Source organism: Cynocephalus volans, chromosome 10 (assembly GCF_027409185.1).
Source record: "Cynocephalus volans isolate mCynVol1 chromosome 10, mCynVol1.pri, whole genome shotgun sequence".
NCBI lineage: Eukaryota > Metazoa > Chordata > Mammalia > Dermoptera > Cynocephalidae > Cynocephalus > Cynocephalus volans.
In genome coordinates this window covers 114,067,630-114,090,163 of record NC_084469.1, presented here as the reverse complement: position 1 = coordinate 114,090,163, position 22,534 = coordinate 114,067,630, and the positions used below count along the sequence as shown (strand labels likewise).

The following is a 22,534-nucleotide window of genomic DNA, read 5'->3' as shown; positions in this document are numbered from 1 at the left end:
AATTTAATGCTACTTCTCCGTTATCCCCAGTTATGACTTGTTTTCATTCTAAAATGATTATTTTCCTTCCACCATTTATGCCTCTCCCAAACACCCCGTTTTCTTGTTCTACCATCTGGTCCCTCTCTTGGGCCTATGCGGGGTCCTCTCACTCAAGTGGGGAGGTAGTACTTTCCCGAGTGGCTGTCACAGGCCCAGAATGACACTAGGAGTTCTTACAGGGGGTATTTCACATCTTCGCACTGCCTGGGGAGCAGGTATCACTTCCCTGTCTCACAGGTGAGGAGACGGAAGTGTAAAGCAACTCAGTAAGGAAGGGGTCAAGTTAGAAAACAGCAGCACCGGAATGGCCCATAAGGCTGCCCGCCACTACAAACTCTAAAAGTGTCCACCCAACTCTCGCACAGGAAAACAGTGAAGAAGGCTGGTAGTTGATCCTCACGTTACCTGGTGAGCACAGCGCCTTGGAGGGGGGCTGGGGATGTCGACTTTAGTCCAGGTGTCCTTTCTGATATGGTAAATATACAGCTCATTGTACAAAAAAGTCTGTAGGAAAGAAGAGGAACATCAGTATCATGAATGAGATGCTTCCAGGCAGGTGACATTAAGTACCAAGAATGATCTGCATCATTAGAATTCCCTGGGAAACATGTTTCCTAAAGCATCGTAAATGCCACCAATGCAGGGAGGCCATGCAGCTGGTCCCTGCGATCCTTTGGGATGACAACACAAAGAAAAACAGTTGTCCATCACACCCATTAACCTCTAAGGTGCTGAGAGCCTCTGCTGCGCAGTAAGACCCGCCATCTTCCTCATCCAAGCCTACCTCCTACATGCATGAAAATTCGGAGGGAACGCAAATGAATGAAATCAGACCCTCAAGTTCCCTGCGGACTGGAAGGATAGGGAGCTCATGCTTTGCTAACTGTTTCACATACAACTCTAAAACCTGGGTCTTTCCAGCCCACTCAAAGATAAAACTTAGCCCTACAATTTACCAGCACTCTCCCTATTCAAAACAACTTTCGAAATGTGACTGTGAAACATGAAAACCCACAGTGAGGAAGAACAGCACGTGGGTCAGCCTCCAGCAGGTGCAGGCGGTGACTGAGAGGAGAGCTGAGGCTTGGAGGGAGTCAGGGGAGATGAGGACCCTGTGACACTGATGCCAAGAGTCACTCTGGTCCCCGAATGAGTCCAGGGTGACTTGTCAAGGACAATACCTCACATCAGGACTGATGGCTCAGCAGATGAGATATGATGGAGGGGCGTGAAAGGACTGATGAGTATTTGATATCACTGCTTTAAATTAGTTTTACTTCAAGTAAGACCCATGGAAATTTGGAAAGAAAAGAAAAAATATATACTTTACTTTTTGGCCATTGAAATATTCACCTCCGAAAAGGATTAGTTCATCTTTCTCAGGATGAGCCGAGAGGGAGGCATTTAACCTACAAGAGACATGAGCAGCAGATGAACACAAGTCAAAACACGTGATACCGTCCAGGCCAGTCCCCTGGCATCGGAACACTCTCCCATTCTATCGCCAGGGAGTCGCCCTTTCTAAACTCTTGTAAAAGAAGAGTCTGGACTGACTCTACCTTCTGGCTACTACACTACGCCCAGGTTCACTCTCTCAGGAGAGCCCAGGATCTGGGCTGCCTGACACAGCATCTGGCTTTAAAAAATCATCAGGCAGGACTGGCCAGTTAGCACAGTTGGTTAGAACATAGTACTGATAACAGCAAGGTCCAGGATTCCATCCCTATACTGGCCAGCCGCCAAAAAAAAAAAAAAAAAAAAGTGATAAAAAGTCTCGATACTCCTACTCATCAGTCAAATTTTCCAAAACTGTCCTATTTTAAGGGTCTATCCTCTTATATCACAATCAAAACTGTTCTAAAATGTCCATTATTTAAGTATTTCAATATATGTCCCAGATACCTTCACGTAGAAAATCTAAATACTTCACACATGAGAGCAGAATAGCTACAAGGAAACCGTGAACACTGGAAAACACCCTTCTTCCAAAATCCCCTATACTGGGGTTCCCCAAGGTGTGTTCCATAACACTAATCCCAAAAGATGCTTCTCATAGGAAAAACAGGTTTCAAGGTTAAATAAGTTTGGGAAATGTGAAAAATCTATTTTTCTCTTGGGGATTTATTGTGCACAGAAACATTTTCATAGGCTGAGAAATTTTGCAGAAAAGCAACCACCAGTACTAAAATAGTGCAGCCACTGTGGAAAACAGCTTGATGGTTCCTCAAAAAGCTAAACAGAATTACCATATGACCCAGCAATTCCACTCCTATGTGTCTACTCAGACACCTGGACAGTGATGTTTATGACAGAACTATTACAAGAGCCAGAAGGTAGAAAGAACCCAAGTGTCCATCAGCAGATGACAGATAAAACAAAATGTGGCACATCCACAAAATGGAACACTATTCAGGCACAAGAAGCAACAAGTTGTTATGTGCTACAACATGTAGGAAGCTCGAAAACATATTAAGCGAAAGAAGCGTGGTGCTGACAACACCAAGTCAAGGGTTAAGATCCCCTTACCGGTCATCTTTAAAAAAAAAAATTAATAAAATACCTTAAGAACTAAAGAAAAGCTCATTGGGGCAACACTTTATCCACAAAGTGTCATAGTTTGGAGCTTTCAAACCTGGCAGCATTTCCCCCGTGATCAGCTGTGCTGTGAGACCGATTACAACATTTCTACACAATAAAGCTGAATAGCCTCACCCCCATTCTTCAGTAGAAAGTGATCCGGAACAGGTTCTAATGATGAAAAAGTCCCAAGTGCCTAGTCATTCATGAAAACATGGTGCCGATTTACAGTTTTCCAACTTACAGAAGAAAAAGAAACGGTCAGAAACTGTAGTACAAAGACTCTTTGCTCACTCACCTTGGTGAAGGTGGGGGGCATGGGGTTTCCACGACCTGAGTCTTTCTGGCATCAAGCGTCTGGAAATGTGCAATGAGGGCTTCCAGGTCTTCCTATGGGAGACAACCAGCCACATCTGAGATGCTTTTCTAGAACCTGTCAGGAAGCCAAAAGCTGGTCCGGGGCCGGCCCGTGGCTCACTTGGGAGATTGTGGTGCTGACAACACCAAGGCCCTGGGTTCGGATCCCTATATAGGGATGGCCGGTTAGCCCACTTGGGAGAGCGTGGTGCTGACAACACCAAGTCAAGGGTTAAGATCCCCTTACCAGTCATCTTCTAAAAAAACAAACAAAAAGCCTAGCCTGCTTTCCTCCCCCACTGATCTCATCTGACGGGGTCTGATTACATGGTGAATCATGACATTACTCCACCCATTTGAAATACACAGAACTTGATACATACAAAAACACCCAGGGCCTGACCTCAGAGGCAGTTTTCCTAGAAGTGTGGACGTCTGCACTACCAAGTACTGTGTTATTCCAACACCTCATTCCCCGCAACCCCCACGAGGACCTTGCACTTAAACAAGCCCACCTTGACCGCACTGCTAACACCTTCAACAAACTCTCCTAAACCCAGGCCCATGCCATCCCAACAGCCTGCCTTACTGTCGGCATAGCACTATTTGATGTTTCTCTTGCTTATTTTTCTTTCCGCCATGACACACACACTCACACACAAGGTAATATAATACTAGTTCCGTGAGAGCATGTCCCATGTCTTGTTAGAACAGCATCGGTACTGCAGGGACGTAGCAAACACCGGCTGCAGTCACTCTGTGTAAGGCCTCTGTTTTCATGACTGTGGAAGCAGACTTGGAAGTGAAGGTGCTGATTTACCGGCACAGCTAGGCAGCGCTGGAACCAGTCTTCCCACCCCCATCCAGTGCCATTTCCCCACATTTACTAGGAACTCCTCACCTCTGATGCGTGGCATGCCTGTCATCTGGAAAGTGCCCTCCTAGCCCTAATCTCTTCTCTGAACTCTCACTCCCCTCACCTTGCTCAAGCTGAGTCCCGAGGTCTGCCCCTCTTCCTTCCCACCCCCCTCTCTTGCTTTCTCTCACCATTTGATCTCCTTGCACCTGCCGGCTGCCTGCCACTTTCCACCAAGAGCAGAAGCAGCCTGAGGCCTGCACCAGATGCAGCTATCCCAGAATCGTGAGCCAGATAAATATCTGTTCTTTATAAATTACCCAGTCTCAGGTATTCTATTATAGCAACACAAAACAGACTAATACAGGTAGGTTACACATTCTTCCTACATTTCCAGATCATGTTCCCTCCCTTGCCTACTTTTCCAGACTCATCTCCCACTCCACCCTTCACTCTCCAAAGGTACACTGGCTTCCTTGCAGTTCCTTTAACTAAGACACCAGGTTCTCTTGGCCTGAACAGCCTCCAAGCCCCTTTCCTGCATTTCCTCCTGCTCGCCCTTCAGTCTCGGAGTGAAGGTCAATCCTCTAGGTTAGGGCCTCACAGCAGGGTCCACTCCTCATTATTTTTAAATGTTATTTTTAAGACACACAAAAAGGTACAAAAACTAATCCAAGACACTCCCCTGTACCATCCCCCAACCTAAGCCACAAAGCATCACTAACAAAGTAGGCACCCCATGTGTACAAAACACTCCAAACATCCCCTGAATGACCACTATCTGGAACCTGGTGCTTATTATTCTGTATATTTTTACTATACATGTGTATCCCTAAACAATATATAGCATTATTTACATTTTTAAATTTCATTAAATGGTATCTGATATAGTTTGGCTATGTCTGTCCCCCCAAAGTTCATGTTGAAATGTGATCCTCAATGTGGCAGTGTTGGGAGGTGTTTGGGTCATGGGGGCGGAAGCATCATGAGCAGATTAATGGTCTCCCTTGGGGGTGTGGCTCAGTGAGCTCTCACAGGTGTGGATTAGTTCTCAGAAGAGCTGATTGTTAAAGGAGCCTGGCACCTCCCCCCTCTCTCCCTTTCTCCCTTCCTCTCACCACATGATCTCCTGACACCCATAGGCTGCCCTGCTGCCTTTCACCATGAGGGAAATAGCCTCAGGCCCATGCCGGATGCAGCACCCCAGAATCATGAGACAAACAAACCTCTTTTCTTTACAAATTATCCAGTCTCAGGTATTGTGTTATAGCAACACAAAAACGGACTAATAAAGTATCATACTGTATGTTCTCTTGCAACTTGCTTTGCTGAACATGGTTGAGTAAACAGTTTGATACGCTAAATCCATTCATTTCCACTATGACATAATTACGAGTCACAGCTTATCCATCCCCCTGCTGAGGAACATCTGGGTTAATTCCAATATTTTGTTTTGACAAACACTACTCTATGGCCATTCTTGTACCTGTCTCTTTGTGTAGACAGGGAACGTTTTTCCAAGAGAAATCTTTAGGTGTGTAACTGCTAGGGTGTCGCTTCCACTTTCCTAGACATTGACAAATTAGGATCCAAAGTGGCTCTACCAACTTATATCCTCTAATACAAAACACACTGCATTAGGTACTCAAGGCCCGGGTGAGGAAGGGACTGTTGGAGTCACAATTGGGTCAGAGGCCCTGGCTCCTGGTCCTCAATGGCTCCCCTCAGAGGCAGAAGGCAAGAGGAAGAGGAGTGGGCTGGAATGAGGGGCACCAGGTCTGACAGGGAGAGGTGCTGTATCAGTCCCGATGCACAAGTGGCACTGCTGCCCACCAGGCTAAGGCCACCCCCCATGTACTTAACCCAGTCACACAAGGATAGGGAGCTTCCATCTGTCTCTTGTTGGGAGCAGGCTTTGTCAGTATTTTCCAGACACGGATGGCAAAATCGAGGCCCAGCTGAAGGAGGTGATGCCATCATTCACTAGGAGCGCAAACTCAGGTGTCAGGTGACTGGGTTTCACTCCCACCTCGTCCACTTCTTGTCAGTTAATCCAGTAGCCGCTCCATGTGCCTTGTGTGTTGAACAAATTACTCAAGACTACACTAACATCTGCAAGCTAGGAAAGCTGCGCCCCAATACTCTAACAGAGCACTTCTTAAGCTGGGCTGAGCCTCGTGATCATTGCGCTGGGGAACAGGGAGTGGGTGGGGTCTGCGTGGCACAGGTGGCCTAGTCAGTGACTACCTATCCAAGGTGACAACAAACTGAAAGATGAAAACAAGTCAGTCACGAGGAGTGTGGCTGGGGTAAAGGAAAGAACCACAGCAGAAAGAACTTGGTATATCTAAGACACTCAAATGAAGGTGGTGTTGCTGGAGTGGAGTAAGCTGGGGAAAGCTGGAGAGGCAGGCAAGGCTAGGACAGACAGAGTGAAGGTGTCAACCAACTGATCTGATTCATAGGATATCACTCCCATGAAGAGGCTGTGTTACATGACACATCTGACTTTAAGAAAGGGAGATTATCCTCTGCAGGCCTGGACTAATCAGATGACCAGTTATCTTAATGGTGTGTTGTGAGAATTAATTAAGATAACATTTAAAGTCCCAGGTCTGACAGGCTCTCTCTTCTGGGAAGTTACCATTATGATCATCTAAGAAGTGGGCACCGCAGGGAGATGTGGAGATGAGTAAAGATGACAGTGTTGTTAGCCACCGAGTGCTTACTCTGGGCCCAGCACTGTCCTAAAAACGCCACACAGATAAACTAACTTCCTGTGCCACAGCCCTGACCAGGCAGGGCATGCTCCTCTTTGGCCCTCCAGCTGGGTTTAAACCCAGACTCCTGGCTGCAGAGCCTGTGCACTTACTTAGTCAAGAGCCTTAGAATGCTAGAGCCTAAAGAGAGTGCAAGGGAAAAGTCCAACCCGATTTATCTGACGGATCAGAAAATGGAGAGATGAATGCCTCAGGAAGAAAAGGGGCAAAGGAATGTGGTCAAGAGCTCTGGACTGGAATCAGGTCAAATTCCAGTCCCATACCACTTTATGCCTGCGTGACCCTGAGCTGTGTAACCTGTTAGTCTGACATCCTATCAAACGGGGACGCCAGTGCTACCTAACTCACTTGGTTGTGAGGACCAGAGCCCAGAAAGCACAGCTCCTGACACACAGCGAACACTCAATAAACACGGGCTACTGTGAGTGCCCAGGTTAGGAAGCCCACAGGCAGTCGTCAACAGAAAACAGCAAACTCAACCTCAAGTTCAGGACTGATGCACCTGCAGATCCTGGGACGAGGGAAGGAAGAAATGGAGGAAGAGGGGGCAGGAGGGAGGGCAGGGAAGGAAATAAGATGTGGTGGTCACCACGAACTGTTACGGAATTCCCTACAGTTCCAGTGGCTTCTTCACCTACTTAATTCCACTTGATGCTCACTTTTCAGGGTTGCTGCGAAGATTACTTACCCTTTTTTGAAAGATGAGAAGAGTGAGGCTCAGAAACTCCCAGACCGCACACCTTGCAGAGGCAGCCCAGACTCACCCGCAGGTCCCTTACACTAATTCCCAGCCTCTTCCACCACCCTCGCTCTAGTGGGAAGGGAGGAAGCACACAAGACACGCTCGGAGACGCCTGTGACACCACACGAAGAAAAGCAAGCAGGTGAAAAGGGGCAGTTCTCTGGCTCCTGGAGGGCGGTGGGGCCCGGGCACGTGTGGAGGCTAGGGAGGGTGCGGGCCCTTGCCGGAGGTCCCTACGGCTTCAGCCCCCCGCTTCCGGCGCACACGGGGCCCCGCTCACCTCCTCTTTCCGCGAGCGCTTGGACACCTTCTTCTCCATCTTGGCGGCCGTCTTCTCCGCACCGCGGCCCTTCTCCTTCTTGCCCTTCTTGCCCATCGCGCTGGGTGAGAAGCCGCGCCGGGACACGGACAAGCCGGCAGCGCTCACCCGGAAGCAGGTGCTCGCGGGGCGAGGCTGGCGCGCGTAAACTGCGTCACTTCCGGACTGCCCCGAGCCGCTTCTGGGCGGCCCCGGGTGCTACGCTCCTGGTGGTCCTGGCGCTGGGTCTTGGGACGCGGGGTCAGGGCCTCGGGCCCCGGGTAATGTCCGAGGAGACGCCTCCAGGCTACGGCCGCCCCCCTCACGCCCGAGACCCGCCAACCTGGGGCTGCCTGCGCTCCCTGCCTGCCCGCGTGGGCTCGTGGCTTGCCCCTCGTGGAGTTTCCTGCCTCGGCCCCTGTCCGGTGGATGCTGCGGCCTCGCGGCCCCACGCTTCATACACTTGCCGGGATTTGCAGGCCCTGAATGAAGACTGTGCCCTCTCCCATCCCATAGGAAATGCCAGATACTGTAGGTAGCGAGGGTTCTCGCCATTCTGTCTTCTGCTTGACTCCCCGCAAGTGTAGATAGAGGACATTTCCCTCCTCGATGGCTGCTGGGGCTGGTGATGTCACCTCCGAGGGTACTCAGTTGATCAGGCCTGACTGGCGGAGGTGGGTGAAATCTAACGGCCTAAGAAATTGTATTCCAGGGTTTGAGTGAAATAATGCAGTAAGTGGCAAAAACCATCTGTAGAACGTGGAGGGCCGTGGTTTGACAGGTAGAGTGAAAATGCTAATCATTACTTAGAAGATGTCATCTCTGGGCTTGTAATCAAGCAAATAGGGCAAATTAAGGACAAGAACAAGCAAAGATTTGGAAAGGGAAGAACATAAATCAGTAAATGATCCAGTTTCTTACTTTGTCGGTGAACTGCTAAAGGACTTAGCCTTCAAGGAATTACTTTGGATCCAATCAATTGCCAATCACTGAGCAGCCAAGGAGGAATGATTTTCCAACCAAGTCCAGGTCTTGTCCATAGATCCAGTTCTTTATGAGGAAAAATAAAATGTGGGGAAACAATGGGAAGAAAAGGTAGAACTGGATCAAGGCTCCCACAGTCTCCAGCATTGCTTGTAGGAGAACATGTGTGATGGTAGAAAAAAAGAACCAGTTAGAAGCAGATCAGAAACAAGCTGGAGAACTTCACAGAAACTCGGGCTAAGATCGTCTTCTATGATGAGCTACAAAAGGCTGAATCCTCACTATTGCCCTGGGGAGATGGTTACATTCCCTTTAGTGTGCTGTGGCTTTGAGAAGATACCTAATCCTCTCATACTTTTCTGAGAATACTGGATAACCCTGAGGCAATGCACTTGAAGCAAATAGTCCTTCAATCACTGCTCATCTGTCTGCAATACATCACAGTGCTCCCCACTTAAGGGTGGTAAGAGGGGGAGTGTATTCCCTATTGAAGATTTAGAAAGAGCTGGTAAATGCAGGGCTTAATACTTTTATTATCCAAGAGAATCTTGAAGCTAAATTGAAAGGCTCTTGGATTGTACCTATCATGGTGATTTATGTGAGGTTGAAATTCTCATTACTGAGAAGGAAAGGGAATAGGACATCTGAAATGAGATCAGAATCCTGAAATAATGAAAAGACTAAGTACAGGGTCCTATTTTAGTGGAATTCACATTTTTAAAACTTTAATGAATTATCTTAAATCTAATACATCACTTTTACAGCATATCTTTTGTGTGATCAGGCGCCCTCTGCTGCCTTCAAGTTGAAGCCAAGAGAGAAAAAAAATATTAATAATAGACTAAATTGAAGGAAAGTATGCTGACATCTAATTACCCTCACCCCAAATAATCGATGGGATTGGAAGGTTCTCCCAAATGTGATTAGAGGAGGCAGTTCTTTGCACATTTCCTATCTGAAAAGTGAGAAACCAGCCTACCTACTACAGAGAATTATTGGAAGAATCAAATGAAATAATAATAAAGCAGAAAAATAAAAAGCAAAATACAGATTTTAGAGATTCTATGTGCTGTGAGGTGAGGTCATAATTTTGAACTGGCTGACGATTATTTCATTTGACAACATTAATTGAATACTGCAATGTGTGGAACATTGTACTATGCCATGTGAGGTTTACCAAACAGGAGATTCAACCACCAGCCTCAAGGAGGTTTTATTCTGCTGAGGCAGACAACATGTGAAGATATTCCTCAAGTGCTTTGTGAAATGAGACAAGGAGGAAGAAAGGGAGGAAAGGGGAAAGAGGGAAGGAGGGAAGAAGGGAAGGTGAGGAAAAGCGAAGAAGGGAAAAGGGAGAAAGTAAAATCAAAATCATTGTTTTATATATTTTATTCAGTTTTCTAGTTGTCTAAGGGGAAAGGGTAAATTTAGTATCATTGCTTCATAGTGGCTGAAGGCAAAATTCTCTCCTTTCTGGGGTACTATTTAATTTCTAAATATTTGTGGGTCATTTTATTATATTTTTATTATTTATAACTTAAATAATAAATTATAATTCTATTGCGGTCAGAGAGCACTCTCTGCATGATTTCAGTCCCCTTAAATTTACTGAGACTTGGTTTACAGCCCAGCATGTGGTCCGTATGAGAGAATGTTCTATGTGCTCTTGGAGTAAATATGATTCTGCAGTTGTTGGGGTGGATGGAGTTCTGTAATTGTCGATCAGGTCCAGTCGGTGAATAGTGTTGTTATATATCCTTACTGAATTTTTTTTCTACTTACTTGAATCAGTTCCAGGGAGAGGATTATTATACTTTCCAACTATATAGATTTATCTGTTTATTATCTATATACAATAAGCTGCATATATTTAAACTGTACACACGTGGCTGGGCCAGTGCAGGTGGATCTGGGGTCAGGAGTGACCTACAGTTGGCCCCTACCCTCTGAGAAGGGCCACCCAATCTGTAGGGGGCTCGAGGGATGAGAAGAAAAGCATGTGGAGTTTGTCAGCCTTGAAGTCCCAAATTGGAAACCTGTGTGTGCCTAGGTAATGGGTCATCTTTTTAATGGAGATTTTCAAATATCTTGGCATAGAGCTAAATGTGATATAATATTCTTCTAATTAAAACAATAAATAAAGTGTAGAATTTAATACATGTTGATGTCTGTATACACCCATGAAACCATCATCAAAATCACAAAAATGAACATCTCTCTCATCCCCAAAGTTTTCTCATTTCCCTCTGTAATCTTTTCCTCCCTTCCTGCACCCCCATCCCTGAGCAATCACTATATGTTTTCTGGAACCACTGATTAGTTTGCATTTCCTAGGATTTTACAAAATGGAATCATACAGTGTGTATTTGTTTGTGGGGGACGGGGAGAACTCAATCTGTCACTGAACCTGATTCTTTTGAGGTTCATCCATGACTGTTGCTGTTGTGTGAATCCACCATTTGTCCCTTTCTGTTGCTGGGCAGTATTCCATTTTGTGTATGCACCATAACTCGTTTATCGGTGCTCCTGTTGATGCACAATTTGGATTGCTTCTAGTTGGAGGCTGTTACAAAAAACTGCTGTGAACATTCATGTGCAAATCTTTGCATGGACATACGCTTTCACTTCTGTTGGGTGAATACCTAGGAGAACGGCCAGGTATTGTGCTGAGTGCACGTCTGAATTTTTAGGAATCTGCCACACTGTTTTCCAGAGTGGTTATGCATTCCCCACAGCAGGGCAGGAAGTGCCAGTGGCTCCACCTTCTCATCCATGTTTGGTGTGGTCGGATTTTTAAATTTTAGATATTCTTTTTCTTTTTTTTTCTTGGCGGCTGGCCAGTACAGGGATCAAACCCTGGGCCTGGTGTTATCAGCACCACGCTCTACCCAACTTAGATAACCTGCCAGCCCCTAATTTTAGATATTCTAATAGGTACATAATTGTATCTCATTGTGCTGTAAATTTGCATTTCCTAATGGCTAATCATACTGAGCATCTCCTTTTCTGTTCATCTGCCATCTGGATATCTTCTTTGGTAAAATGCTGGCTCAAATATTTGGCCCATTGTTTATTGAGTTCTTTGGGTTTTTTTAAAATGAGTTTTGAGAGTTCTTGAGATATTTTGAATTCAACAGCTTCATCGTACATGTGATTTACAAATATTTTCTCCCAGTCTGTGGCTTGAATTTTCATGCTCTTAAGAGTGTCTGTCGGGCCGAGCCCGTGGCCACTCGGGAGAGTGCGGCGCTGGGAGCGCGGCGACGCTCCCGCCGCGGGTTCGGATCCTATATGGGAATGGCCGGTGCACTCACTGGCTGAGTGCAGGTCACGAAAAAGACAAAAAAAAAAAAAAGAGTGTCTGTCAAAGATCAAAAGTTCTTAATTTTGATAAAGTCCAATCTGGTAATTTTTTTCCTTATAGGTCATGCTTTTGGTGTCACATCTAAAAAAAATGTGCCTAGCATAGAGTCATGAGATTTTCTATCTTTTTTTAAAATTGTGTAGCTTTATTCCTTTAGAGTACATAGTCAAAATATTCTCTTTTAAATTTTTATTTTTTTCTGAGTAATACTTCATTTTTATAGCAGTTTTAGGTTAACAGAAAAATTTTGCTAGAATTACAGATAGTTCCCATACCCCCACACACAAACAGCCTATTTCCCAAATAGGCCCAGGGTACTGAGAATTTCTCCCACGTTTTCTTCTAAAAGTTTTTAGTTGGTTATTTTATAAATAGATCTGTGATTCATTTGGAGTTAGTTTTTGTTTGGGGTACAAGGTATGGATCAATAAGAAATTTTTTGGCATGTGACGTTTAATTGTTCCACCACCATTTGTTGAGGAGATTATACTTTCTCCAGTGAATTGCCTTTGTCAAAAAGCAATTGACCATCTATGTGTGAGGCTATGTTTGAACTGTTTACTTGGTTCCATTGATCAATTTTCCATCTTGATGGCAGCACCACACTGTCTTCATCACTGTAGCTTTATAATAACTCTTCAAGTCAGATTGTATCACCTCCAACCTTGTTCTTCTGTTTCAAAGTTGTTTTTAACTGTGCTCGGTCCCTTCCATTTCCTTATGAATTTTAGAATAAGCTTGTCAATTTCTACAAACACAACCTCTCGAGATTTTAATTGGGATTGCATTAAATCTATAGTCCAATCTAGGGAAAATTGGTATCTTAACAATGTTTAGTTTTCCAATCCATAAGTATACTATATCTCTCCAATTACCTGGGCCCATTTTAAACCTTCTCTAAGCAGGTTTTTTTTTTTTGGGGGGGGGACTATTCAATGTATAGGTCTTGCACATTATTTGTAAGATTTATCACTAAGTATTTCATATTTTTTGATGCTAGTGTGCAAGGGTATTTTTTAAAATTCATGCAAAGATTCATATAATCTTTCAATTTTATTTTCCCCTTACCTTTTTAAAGTACCCTCATATATGGTATTTACTCAATTTCAATTTCTGATTGTATGTTGCTAGTATATAAAAAAACAACCATTTTTATGTATTGATCATGTATCCTACAACCTTGCTAAATTCACTTATCAGTTCTAGTAGCTTTTTTGTAGATTTTTGATTTTTCTTGCTTTATTGCACAGGCTAGAACTCAAGTATTATGCTGAAAGGAAGAAGGAAGAGCAGAAATCCTTGCCTTGTTCCCAATCTTGGGAGGAAAGCATTGAGTCTCTGTGGTAGGCAGAATCCTCAGATGTCCCCAAGAATCCCTGCCCCCTGGTATACATGCCCTGTAGAATCCCCAGGACTGTTCATGTGATGGACATCACTCTCATGATTAGGTTATATTATATGGCATAGTTGACAATGAAGGGAGATTAACCCTCGTGCACCTGACATAATCAGGTGAGTCCTTAAAGGGGATCAGACTTTTCCTGGTGAGAGAGATTCAAAGCTTGGTGATACAGTGTGAGGGAGATTCTCCATCGCTGGCTCTGAGGATGGAGGGGATCACGTGGCATGGAGTGTAGGTGACCTCTAGGAGCCAAGAGCGACCCCCAGCTGACAGGCAGCCATGAAATGGGACCCTCCGTCCTACAACCACAAAAAACAATTGGGCCACAATCCACAACCCCATGAACTTGGAATCCTCTTCGAAGTTCATGGTGAGAGCACAGGTGAGCTGATGCTTTGATTTTAGCTTTCTGAGGTATGTTGTCTCTAGATGTCTGACCTACTGTGAGCAAATAGATGCAGCTAAGTTTGTGGTAATTTGTTTTGCAGTGACAAGGAACTCATACAGTCTTCAACCATTGGGTGTGATGTTAGCTGTAGGTTTTCCATAGCTGCCCATTATCTTATTAAGAAAGTATTCTTTCATTTCCAGTATTCTGAGAGTTTTTATGAGGAATGAATGTTGGATTTTGTTAAATGCTTTTTCTGCATCTATTAAAATAATTATATGATTTATTTCTTTTTTAAATACAATATTAATATGGTGAATTCCATCGATTAATTTAATATCAAACAAATGTATGCAACATTGCTGTCTAAACTCCACTTGGTCATGATATATTATCCTTTTAATATACCATTGGATTGGATTTGCTACAATTTCATTAAGAAATTTTGCATCTGTGTTCAAGAGAGATCAATATTGGTCTGTAGATTTCTTTATTTGTAATGTCTTTTCATGGATTAGTATCTGATTAATTCTTTTCCCATAAAATAAGCTTGGAAGTATTCCCTCCTCTTCAATATTCTAGAAGAGCTGATGTAGAATCGATTTTTTTTTTTTTTTTTTTTTTTTGCTTAAATGCCTGGTAGAATTCACCAGTGAGGCGAACATGGCCTGGAGTTTTCTTTGTGGGAAGTTTTCTAACTACAAATTCAGTTACCTTAATAGATACGGGGTTATACAGGTAATTTATTTCTTCTTGAATGAGCATTGGTAATTTGTATATTTCAAGGAATTTGTTCATTTTCTTTAAGCTGTTGAATTTTTTGGTAAAAAGTTGTCCATAACAGTTCCTTTTTATCCTTTCTCTATCTGTAGATCTGTAGTGATGTCATCTCTCTCGTTTTCAGTGACGGGAATTTGTCTTCTCTCCTTATTTTCCTAATCAGGCTAGGTCGAGTTAGAGGTTTATCAACTTTACTGATCTCAAAAGACACAGATTTTTGTTTCATAGAATATTCCCTCCTGTTCTTCTGTTTTATTTTTCTGTTTTCCTTTCTGATGCTTATTTCATTTCTTCTGCTTACTTTGGATTTCATTTGCTCTTCTTTTTCTAGGGTCTTAATTTAGATGCCAAGGTCATTGATGTGTGGTCTCCCATGTGCAGGGCCACCAATTTCTCTCTGCATATTGCCTCAGATGCATTCCACACATTGTGATACGCTGTGCTAGATTTTCCTGTAGTACTAAATAATTCCTAATTTCCCTTTTGATTTCTTCTTAGGCCCACGGGTTACATACAAGCATGTTATCTAGTTTCCAGGTATTTGGAAACTTTCTAGAGATTTTTCTGGAAAGTATGTTTTGTCTCTAACTGCTTTTATGATTTGACCTTATTCTGCATTTTCAAAGGTAAATCCAGATGTTAGTTTATTTTGACTTATCCAGTATGAGATTTGCTAGTCTTCATATTCCTGTGGATGGCAGCTCTGTTGTGTCGGGGACTCTCCATTATTTTCTCTTCGAAGAGTCCCTCTGCTTCCTTCTCTGTCCCCCAGGATGCCAGTCAGCGGCGTGATGCTGCTCCCACTCCCTCTGCCAGGCCTCTCAGCCACCCTTCTACAGTCCACACCTTTCTGTGTCTCTGTGCTACATTCTGGTCCTTTCTGATTCATCTCCTAGCTGGTGGATTCTTTCCTCAGCCCCGTCAAGTCTGTTGAACCTGTCCATATAATTTTTCATCATGGTTATTATATTTTCAAGAGTTCTATTTGTCCGCCTTCAGGCAGCGCTCTTGAGATCTCAGCTGAATCTGGAGGGAATCTCTCTTAGATCCCACGCTGGACAGGCTCAGACTTGAGGACTTTTCTCTTGCCGTTGGAGGCTGTGAAGACTAAAGGAGAGTCCAGCAAGACTGGCGCGTGTCTGTGAGCAGAAGCGGACTCACGACCTCCTGCCTTTCTTTGTTTCTACTTTCCGTGAAGTTCCGACCTGGTCATTCCTTGCTCCTCACTAGCTTTCTGATGTCTTAAAGAAGACTTGTTTCAACACTTATCCAGAGTATTTTAGTTCTGAGTAGAAGGAATGATCCAAATAACCCAGTCTACTGTGTTCCTTGAAATTCAGCATCGCTTCATTTCTAACTGGTGTTTTTCAGTGTGTAATTCATATATACTCATTTTTAACCTTGAAAAAAAGGCAACCAGTGTAACAAAGGAAACCTGAGGGTCACTTCTAGTCCTACCTCCCACACACAGCCACTATTAGCATTCGGGGGGTTTCCTGCGAATCATATTAGCAGAGATCTGAGCCGTGGTTCCACACGTCTGCCTAGTGCCCTGGGCTCGGTCTCCCTCGTTCTTGCTGTCTCCTTGTTTTCTTCATCACCGGATCTCAGGGGCATCACATGAACATCAGGGATATTTTGTAAGACATCAGATGCAAAGATAGGGGACAGGGAAACACAGAAACCTAGAAAATAGCACAGAAAATGGAACAAAAGACAGAGGCTGTGCTGGGCATGCTAACTGCAGACTAGAAAACCACCTTTAGCATCATGTTCAGAACAATTAGCCAGCGAGCAGGTTGTAAACCGTGAACCTTGCATGCTCCCCATGTGAGACTGCAGGTTCATGTCTGTTTATAGGCAAGTATGTCCCCTAAACCTATCCGAACATGGCCAATGTATCACCTTTCATGCATGCACTGATTAGTGGTACCAGACTAAATACAAACTACAAAACAGTGCAAACCTGTTCCTACTGCTAAATTTGTTTTTAAAAAGGTAAAGCTCCTTGACCAAACAGTTGAAGATGTTGATAATTCTGAATGTAAGTAGAATTCCTGTAATATCACTGTTTAGAACTTCTGCATTTTCAAAATCCTGCCTGACTAAGGAGCCTGCTCACTTTTCCAGCCCAAGGATCCCATAGTCAACAACTTAATGCTTAGATGTTATAGTGATAACCTCTTAAATTCCAGGTGTCTGGCTACGGAAATAGCACTGAAACCTCCTAATTCTCAAGAAGAGCTTTTCTCTTACTGTTTACGCACAGGCTCTGATCACAGGCCAGCTGGAGGAGGCCAGATATTAACCATTCACGGAAGTGTGGTCCTGAAACCTACATTCTGGGCACAAACCTAACCACATCCTCCTATTCTTGGCAATGCTAGTGCATGATGCAATGAACACAGAGCAAGTGAAATACAGGGAAGACATCTTCTACGCCAGAATGAGGGCTGGTGTGTCGTAAGAGGCTTGCGTAGTTTTACACCAGGAAACTCGACTGGAAAACGGGTTGTGTAGCCCAGTGATCAAGACATACGAGGAATAGCAGTCCTGTTATCTGACTTCCAAGTAATCAAGGCTTTCCCACGAACGGCATTTCCTTGGGTGGTACTGGGAATACTCTGGACGCTTAGCTCATTATGATTTTTCACCTGTTGTGTCTCTCCTCCGGTAGATTTTAATCTCCCTGTTTTCTTATTCACCTTTGTATCCCCAGGACAAAAGTGTTGCACTATTGCCACATTTGTCAAATGTTAACAAATTATGAATAAACTGTAAACGAATAGAGTCCCCAAATAACTCATCAAGGGACACAGAGAACGTGTATCTGGCAGAGCAGGAGATTACTTTAGTTGGTCAAATATTTCATTTGGTATAATACACCATACACAGATTGTCCGTTTCCAAAGACTAAGAGCCATAGGCATTTGATATAAGACTTCAAGTGAAATAAAATGAAGATTGAGAAGGATCTAGCACTCAAAAAACATAAATAAGCCAAAGAGAAATAAAGCTTAAAAAAAAAAAGAAAAAGAAGGATCTAGCACACACAAATATTACCAGTGAAAACTTTACGACTGAGTTCTGGCTGCAGTTTGAAAGAGACACAAGCCCTGTCGTCCCTAGGAATGGACTTTGGCTGCATGGGGCTTGGTGGTCTCACTGCAAATCTGTAACTCTCATCTTTAACATCCCCACGAAAGAATTTGGTGTTGGCTGCTACTCTGACTCATACTTCTTATTTGTCTATTTTGCTTATTTTCTTTGTTGCTGTAGCCTGAGAAGGAAGGCCTGAGGTGGGGCACAAGGGGATTCTGCAGCAACGGGCCCAGGAAACACTGTTCACGCGATGAGTAAAAACACTAGGTTGGTTATTCCAGGGAACTGGCAGAAACTGATCCCAGGCAAAATCGAGATGCAGGTGAATTTGCCGTGAGGTTGTGCGACCCCTCACGTTCCCTCTCTTCTGTGGGGTCCCTCCACATGGGGCTCCAATCCAGGCCACTACCATCAAAATGTGTCTGGCGTGCCCATCTTTCAGATGTCCTCACTACACTAAGACACAGTTGACCGATGATTTTATAAGTCATGTACATGTCTCTACATCATAAGTCAGCAGGAAAATAAATGTAAATTAAAGCAGCGATGAGATACCATTGGTATTAGAATGGCCAAAATCCAGAACACTACCAAACGCTGGCAAAAAGGTGGAGCATCTTTTCATGTAAGTGATGTATCTAATGTTACCCTCAATTCACCCCCAAAAAAGAACCCCATGAGACCATTGCTGTGGGGAGATCAGTATACAGCAGGTGGGTGCTCAGAAGCCAACACTCACCTTCCAGAAAGTAGGTTTAGGGGACACACTCACGGGGAGACAGACAAGCCCCCGCAGTCTCACACGGGGAACATGCAAGGTTCACAGTTTCCTCACAACCTGCTCACTGACTCATTGTCAATATGATGTTCACGGTCGTTTCTGGCTCACGTGGTCTTCACAGGAGACCTCAGAGATTCTGTCATAAAGACCACCTGGATATTTCAGTGACATGCTGCGGCCGGCCAGTAGGGAGCGATGACGTACACCCTCCAGGAACAATCGGCTTTGCCCAGAGTCACGCGTGAAATGTCCACTCTAATACTCGTATACATTTAATAATGACAATAACAAAAAGTATTAAAGAATAAGCAAAAAAAGAGAAAAGCCAGAAATCCAGGTCACTAGACTTATCACTTTTTTTGTTTCTTTTGGCAGGTGGCCCATTCCAGGATCCAAACCCTTGATCTTGCTGTTACCAGCACCACACTCCAACCAACTGAGCTAATCGGCCAGCCTCGAATTACCGCATTTTAAAATTACCCGGTTCCATGTGAGGTGGGTACCCTCACCCTGCCCCTGACCCAGTTCCGTTTCTGACCCTGCACTCATCCCTGCCCAGCTCCCCTGGGGAAGCTGTCAAAGGTTCTGTCATACGCATAACGTGGTGGTGCTATTGTTTAAAGGGCAGAGGGGCAGTTTATTTTCTATTAGCATCAGATCACTCTGGCTCAGGTCCGTCAGGGTGGGGCAGGGCAGGCTGGGCCTTTCTGGACATCACACAGACCACCTGCCCCTCTCCTAGGCCAAGGACACGGGCAGAAAGGGCCAAAGGATGAGGGGTCCATGAGGGCCTCAGCTTAGCAACAGCAGACAGATCTTCCTTGGAGGCTCCTACTTGGCAACCAGCTGTCTTCAGGCACGAGCAAGGCCCAAGTGACCTATTGGACACAGTCCTCACAACAAGGAGAAACTGAGCCTCAGAGAGGTGGGCTTCCTGAGATCACACCCTTGTACCCTTCACCCCAACCCCGACCCCCATCACAATCCTGGGCCTGTGTAGTGGCAGTGAGCCCGGGTCACCTGTGACCGAAGCCAGACAGACCTCGGTTTCCTTGGCCCCCGCTGACTGATGCAACACAGCTGAGAAGTCAGTCAGCAGCACCCAGCCGGTAATGTCCGAGTGGGCCACCAGAGGGCAGCCCTTCAACACGGATGGTGGCCACAGGGCTTCCAGAAGACTGATGCAAAGTTACATCATCCCAGCATTTCCCCAGGAGGAGGAAGGATACCACACGTGTCCACCAATGTGGCTGAGCCCTGTGGCAAGACGCTTTGTCGGTGTAACGGAAGCATCAGCAGCCTTTCTCGTCGTAGATGGTAGGCCTGCCCCTCCTAGAGTTGTGGTCCCCAGGCAGTTGATGCAGCTGGCTGGTCTAAGAGGCCTGGGCAAGAGGGAGCTGGGATGGCTCCGAAAAGCAGCTTTTCCACATTCACTCCTGCTTCCCAGATTAATAGTGTGCAAGAAGCTACATTCTGGTCCCATACTTTTAAGCAGGGCTCTGGTGCAGATCTATGAATAGTTTTAAAGGGTTAGCTGAGGCAGGAAACAGAGCCAGCCCGTTTCCCCTCTTAGGCTCACAGCGGCTCACCACACGGCCCCTCTTCAGTGCACATGGCCCTCAGAGGGCACAGGTGGGCTCCTGCCTTCTGTCTCTAACCCAGCCCGGCGGTGGGTGTGGCTGCAGGCCTGGACTCCCTGGAGGCATCCTGCCAGCCTTTCATCATCCAGAAAGAGGACAGAGAGGCTCGGGGAGAAGAAGACCAACCGGTACTGGGGACATTTGCAATCCACACAGTCCCCGTCACCTGGTATCTCTGAAATGTCTATGGAAACAGTAAATTACTATTTGCTCAACTGTTCTGAAAATACACGGGGAGGGGTGAGGGAGAACCCTCCTTCCTGCCTCCAGGTGATGATAAAAGTGATTGCCAGGGGCCCAGAGCGGGAGTCTGGTGCTTGCTCACGATCCTAATCTCCAACTTGATCGTCTACGTCATCAAAGCGCATGAAAGAGCAGGAGCTTGCCGACCTCTGTGCTGCCTGCACAGACAACCACGTGTGTTCCCCGGAGCCTCTAATCCGCTTTACTCTTCCCCTTCCTCCCTCTCTCCCTGCTCGCTCAGCCTCCTGGAGCTTTCGCCTGTGGCTTGTTTTGCTTTGTTCTCTAAGGTAACTTTTTCTTTTGGACGAACTAGATTTGCAGAAACGTTGCAGATCGTTCTGAGAGTAACGGGTGGTCATCTTCCACGGTACATCGGTCAAGACTAACACACAAACACTGCTACAGCACTGTTAACTAACTCCAGACTTCACTTAGATTTCACTAGCTTTCTCCACTAATGTTGTTGTTCTGTCCCCTCCAAGGTCCCATGCAACAGACAACCTTGCTTTCGGGTGCAGCTCACTTTTCAGAGAGCTGATTCGAGACCCTGACCCATTGTGCGCCATGTGACTGCTGGGCGTGTAGATGCCACACCCTTGGGTTGTGCTGTCAGTAGCCCCTCAAATACCTGCAGCTCTGAAGATGGCTGGGGCCTTCTTGGACGTTCTCCCCACGGACCCCTGACTCTGGCCTTCTCCCACCCCCTTAGCGGACCCCTGGCTCCTCCTCTCTCTGGTTGCCTCTGATTCCAGGATCAGTCATTAGCCACTTAGTATAAACCACAGGCTTTCCTGCAGCAGCGCACGTGGCCGAGATGTGCAGATGCCAACTTCCTTGGTGCCCTTGTCCTTCTCCTTTCTTTCTCCCTGATGTGCTGGAGTTGCAGAATGCCTCGGCTCTATTTTGCAAATCAGGGAACCAAGCACAAAGAAGCAAAGCTGCTGGCTCCAGAAACCCACAGCAGGATCTCACTGGGGTCTGCAGCCTCCTCTGGCCTCCGAGTGGAGCCCTTGCCTTGCTTAGACCACTGGGTCACATTAGCCTGACAGGTTCCTGTGCAAGGCAGGGGAGCACAGTGGTGCCAGTGCAGTCCCGAGCAGGGCCCCGTGCCAACCCCAGCCCTGGTGGCCTCTCTCACGCTCCCGCGCAGCTCTCTGGCCCTGCGGCTCAGCACCGTCCTTTCTCTTCATTCCGCTGCCATTCCCACCTCCACCTTCGCTCTGTCACACCACCCAACCCAGAGAGAGAATGAACTCGTCTTTAAAAGCACCATGTGCTAATGACTCTAGGTGGTAATGATGTACCCACGCAGCCTCATCAACTGTACAAGTGTCCCACTCTGGGGCAGGATGGGGACAGCAGGAGAGGCTGCGCACTCCGGGGGTGGGAGTGATGGAAACTCTGTACTTCTGCTCAATTTTGCTGTGAACCTAAAACTGCTCTTGAAAGGGGCAGGTGCTTTGTAGTTAATTGTGGTTGCCCAAATCCTCATGTTGAAGCCTCACCCTCAGTACCTCAGAATGCGGCTGCATTTGGAGACGGGGCCTCTACAGAGCTGACTAAGTAGAAATGAGGCTGTTCTTGTGGGGCCAACTCCAATCAGACCAGTGTCCTCATGAGAAGAGAAGATTTGGACACACAGAGGATGCACAGAAGACCAGGTGAGGACACAGGGAGAAGACGGCCATCTGCACGACAGTGAGGGAGGCCTCAGAGGAAACCAGCCCTGCTGGGACCTGGATGTAGGATTTCTAGGTTCCAGGACTGTGGGAGAATAAACACGTGTTGTTTAGCTGCCCGGTCTGTGGTACTTCACTAGGGCGGCCCTAGAAAGGGACGTGGGAGGCAGATTCTCAAAGCCAAGACCGCAGGGTGGTCCCCCCCACGTGCACGAACTGTCCTGTAAATGCAGAGGGAGGCCTGCGAGGGGGCGGCGGAGGCTGCCCAGGGAATGGGAGCTGGTGAGGTCTCAAAGGAGATCGGGGTCAGCCGGGCCACAGGGTGCTTTTTGGCTTTTTAAATAGACATTTTTGTTGTTGTTGTTACAGGGATCTGAACCCTTGATCTTGGTGTTATGAGCACCATGCTCTAACCACGTGAGCTCACCGGCCAGCCCCTGCTGCTTTTCTTGCGATTTCTGCGAAGCACCCAGGCCGTTCCCCCTGGGAGCTTCCCAGGCTCTGGGTTCTGCTGATTTC

At 45.9% G+C, this 22,534-nt stretch overlaps 1 protein-coding gene and 1 long non-coding RNA gene across 8 annotated transcripts in view; one reads left to right on the top strand and one right to left on the bottom strand.

The window, feature by feature from the left end:
• KLHDC4 (kelch domain containing 4) overlaps positions 1-7,773 on the bottom strand; it is a 64,320-nt gene extending 56,547 nt beyond the window's left edge. For 3 of the 7 annotated variants that reach the window (XM_063111516.1, XM_063111517.1, XM_063111518.1), the window contains exons 1-4: positions 7,635-7,773; positions 2,918-3,009; positions 1,373-1,451; positions 448-546 (exon numbers count right to left, since the gene is read on the bottom strand). In XM_063111516.1, coding sequence (XP_062967586.1) covers positions 448-546; positions 1,373-1,451; positions 2,918-3,009; positions 7,635-7,730 — 366 coding nt within the window. In that variant the 5' untranslated portion in view covers positions 7,731-7,773. Of the gene's footprint in view, positions 1-447; positions 547-1,372; positions 1,454-2,917; positions 3,010-7,634 lie in introns of those variants that run through there. The other 4 variants (XM_063111521.1, XM_063111519.1, XM_063111522.1 and 1 more) reach the window with 4 other exon arrangements.
• Positions 7,774-7,867: 94 nt separating this feature from the next.
• LOC134388775 (uncharacterized) lies at positions 7,868-22,100 on the top strand. Its single transcript, XR_010024653.1, has 3 exons — positions 7,868-8,326; positions 18,829-18,948; positions 19,196-22,100. It is a non-coding gene; the product is annotated as an uncharacterized LOC134388775 (long non-coding RNA).
• The last annotated feature ends 434 nt before the right edge of the window (positions 22,101-22,534 follow it).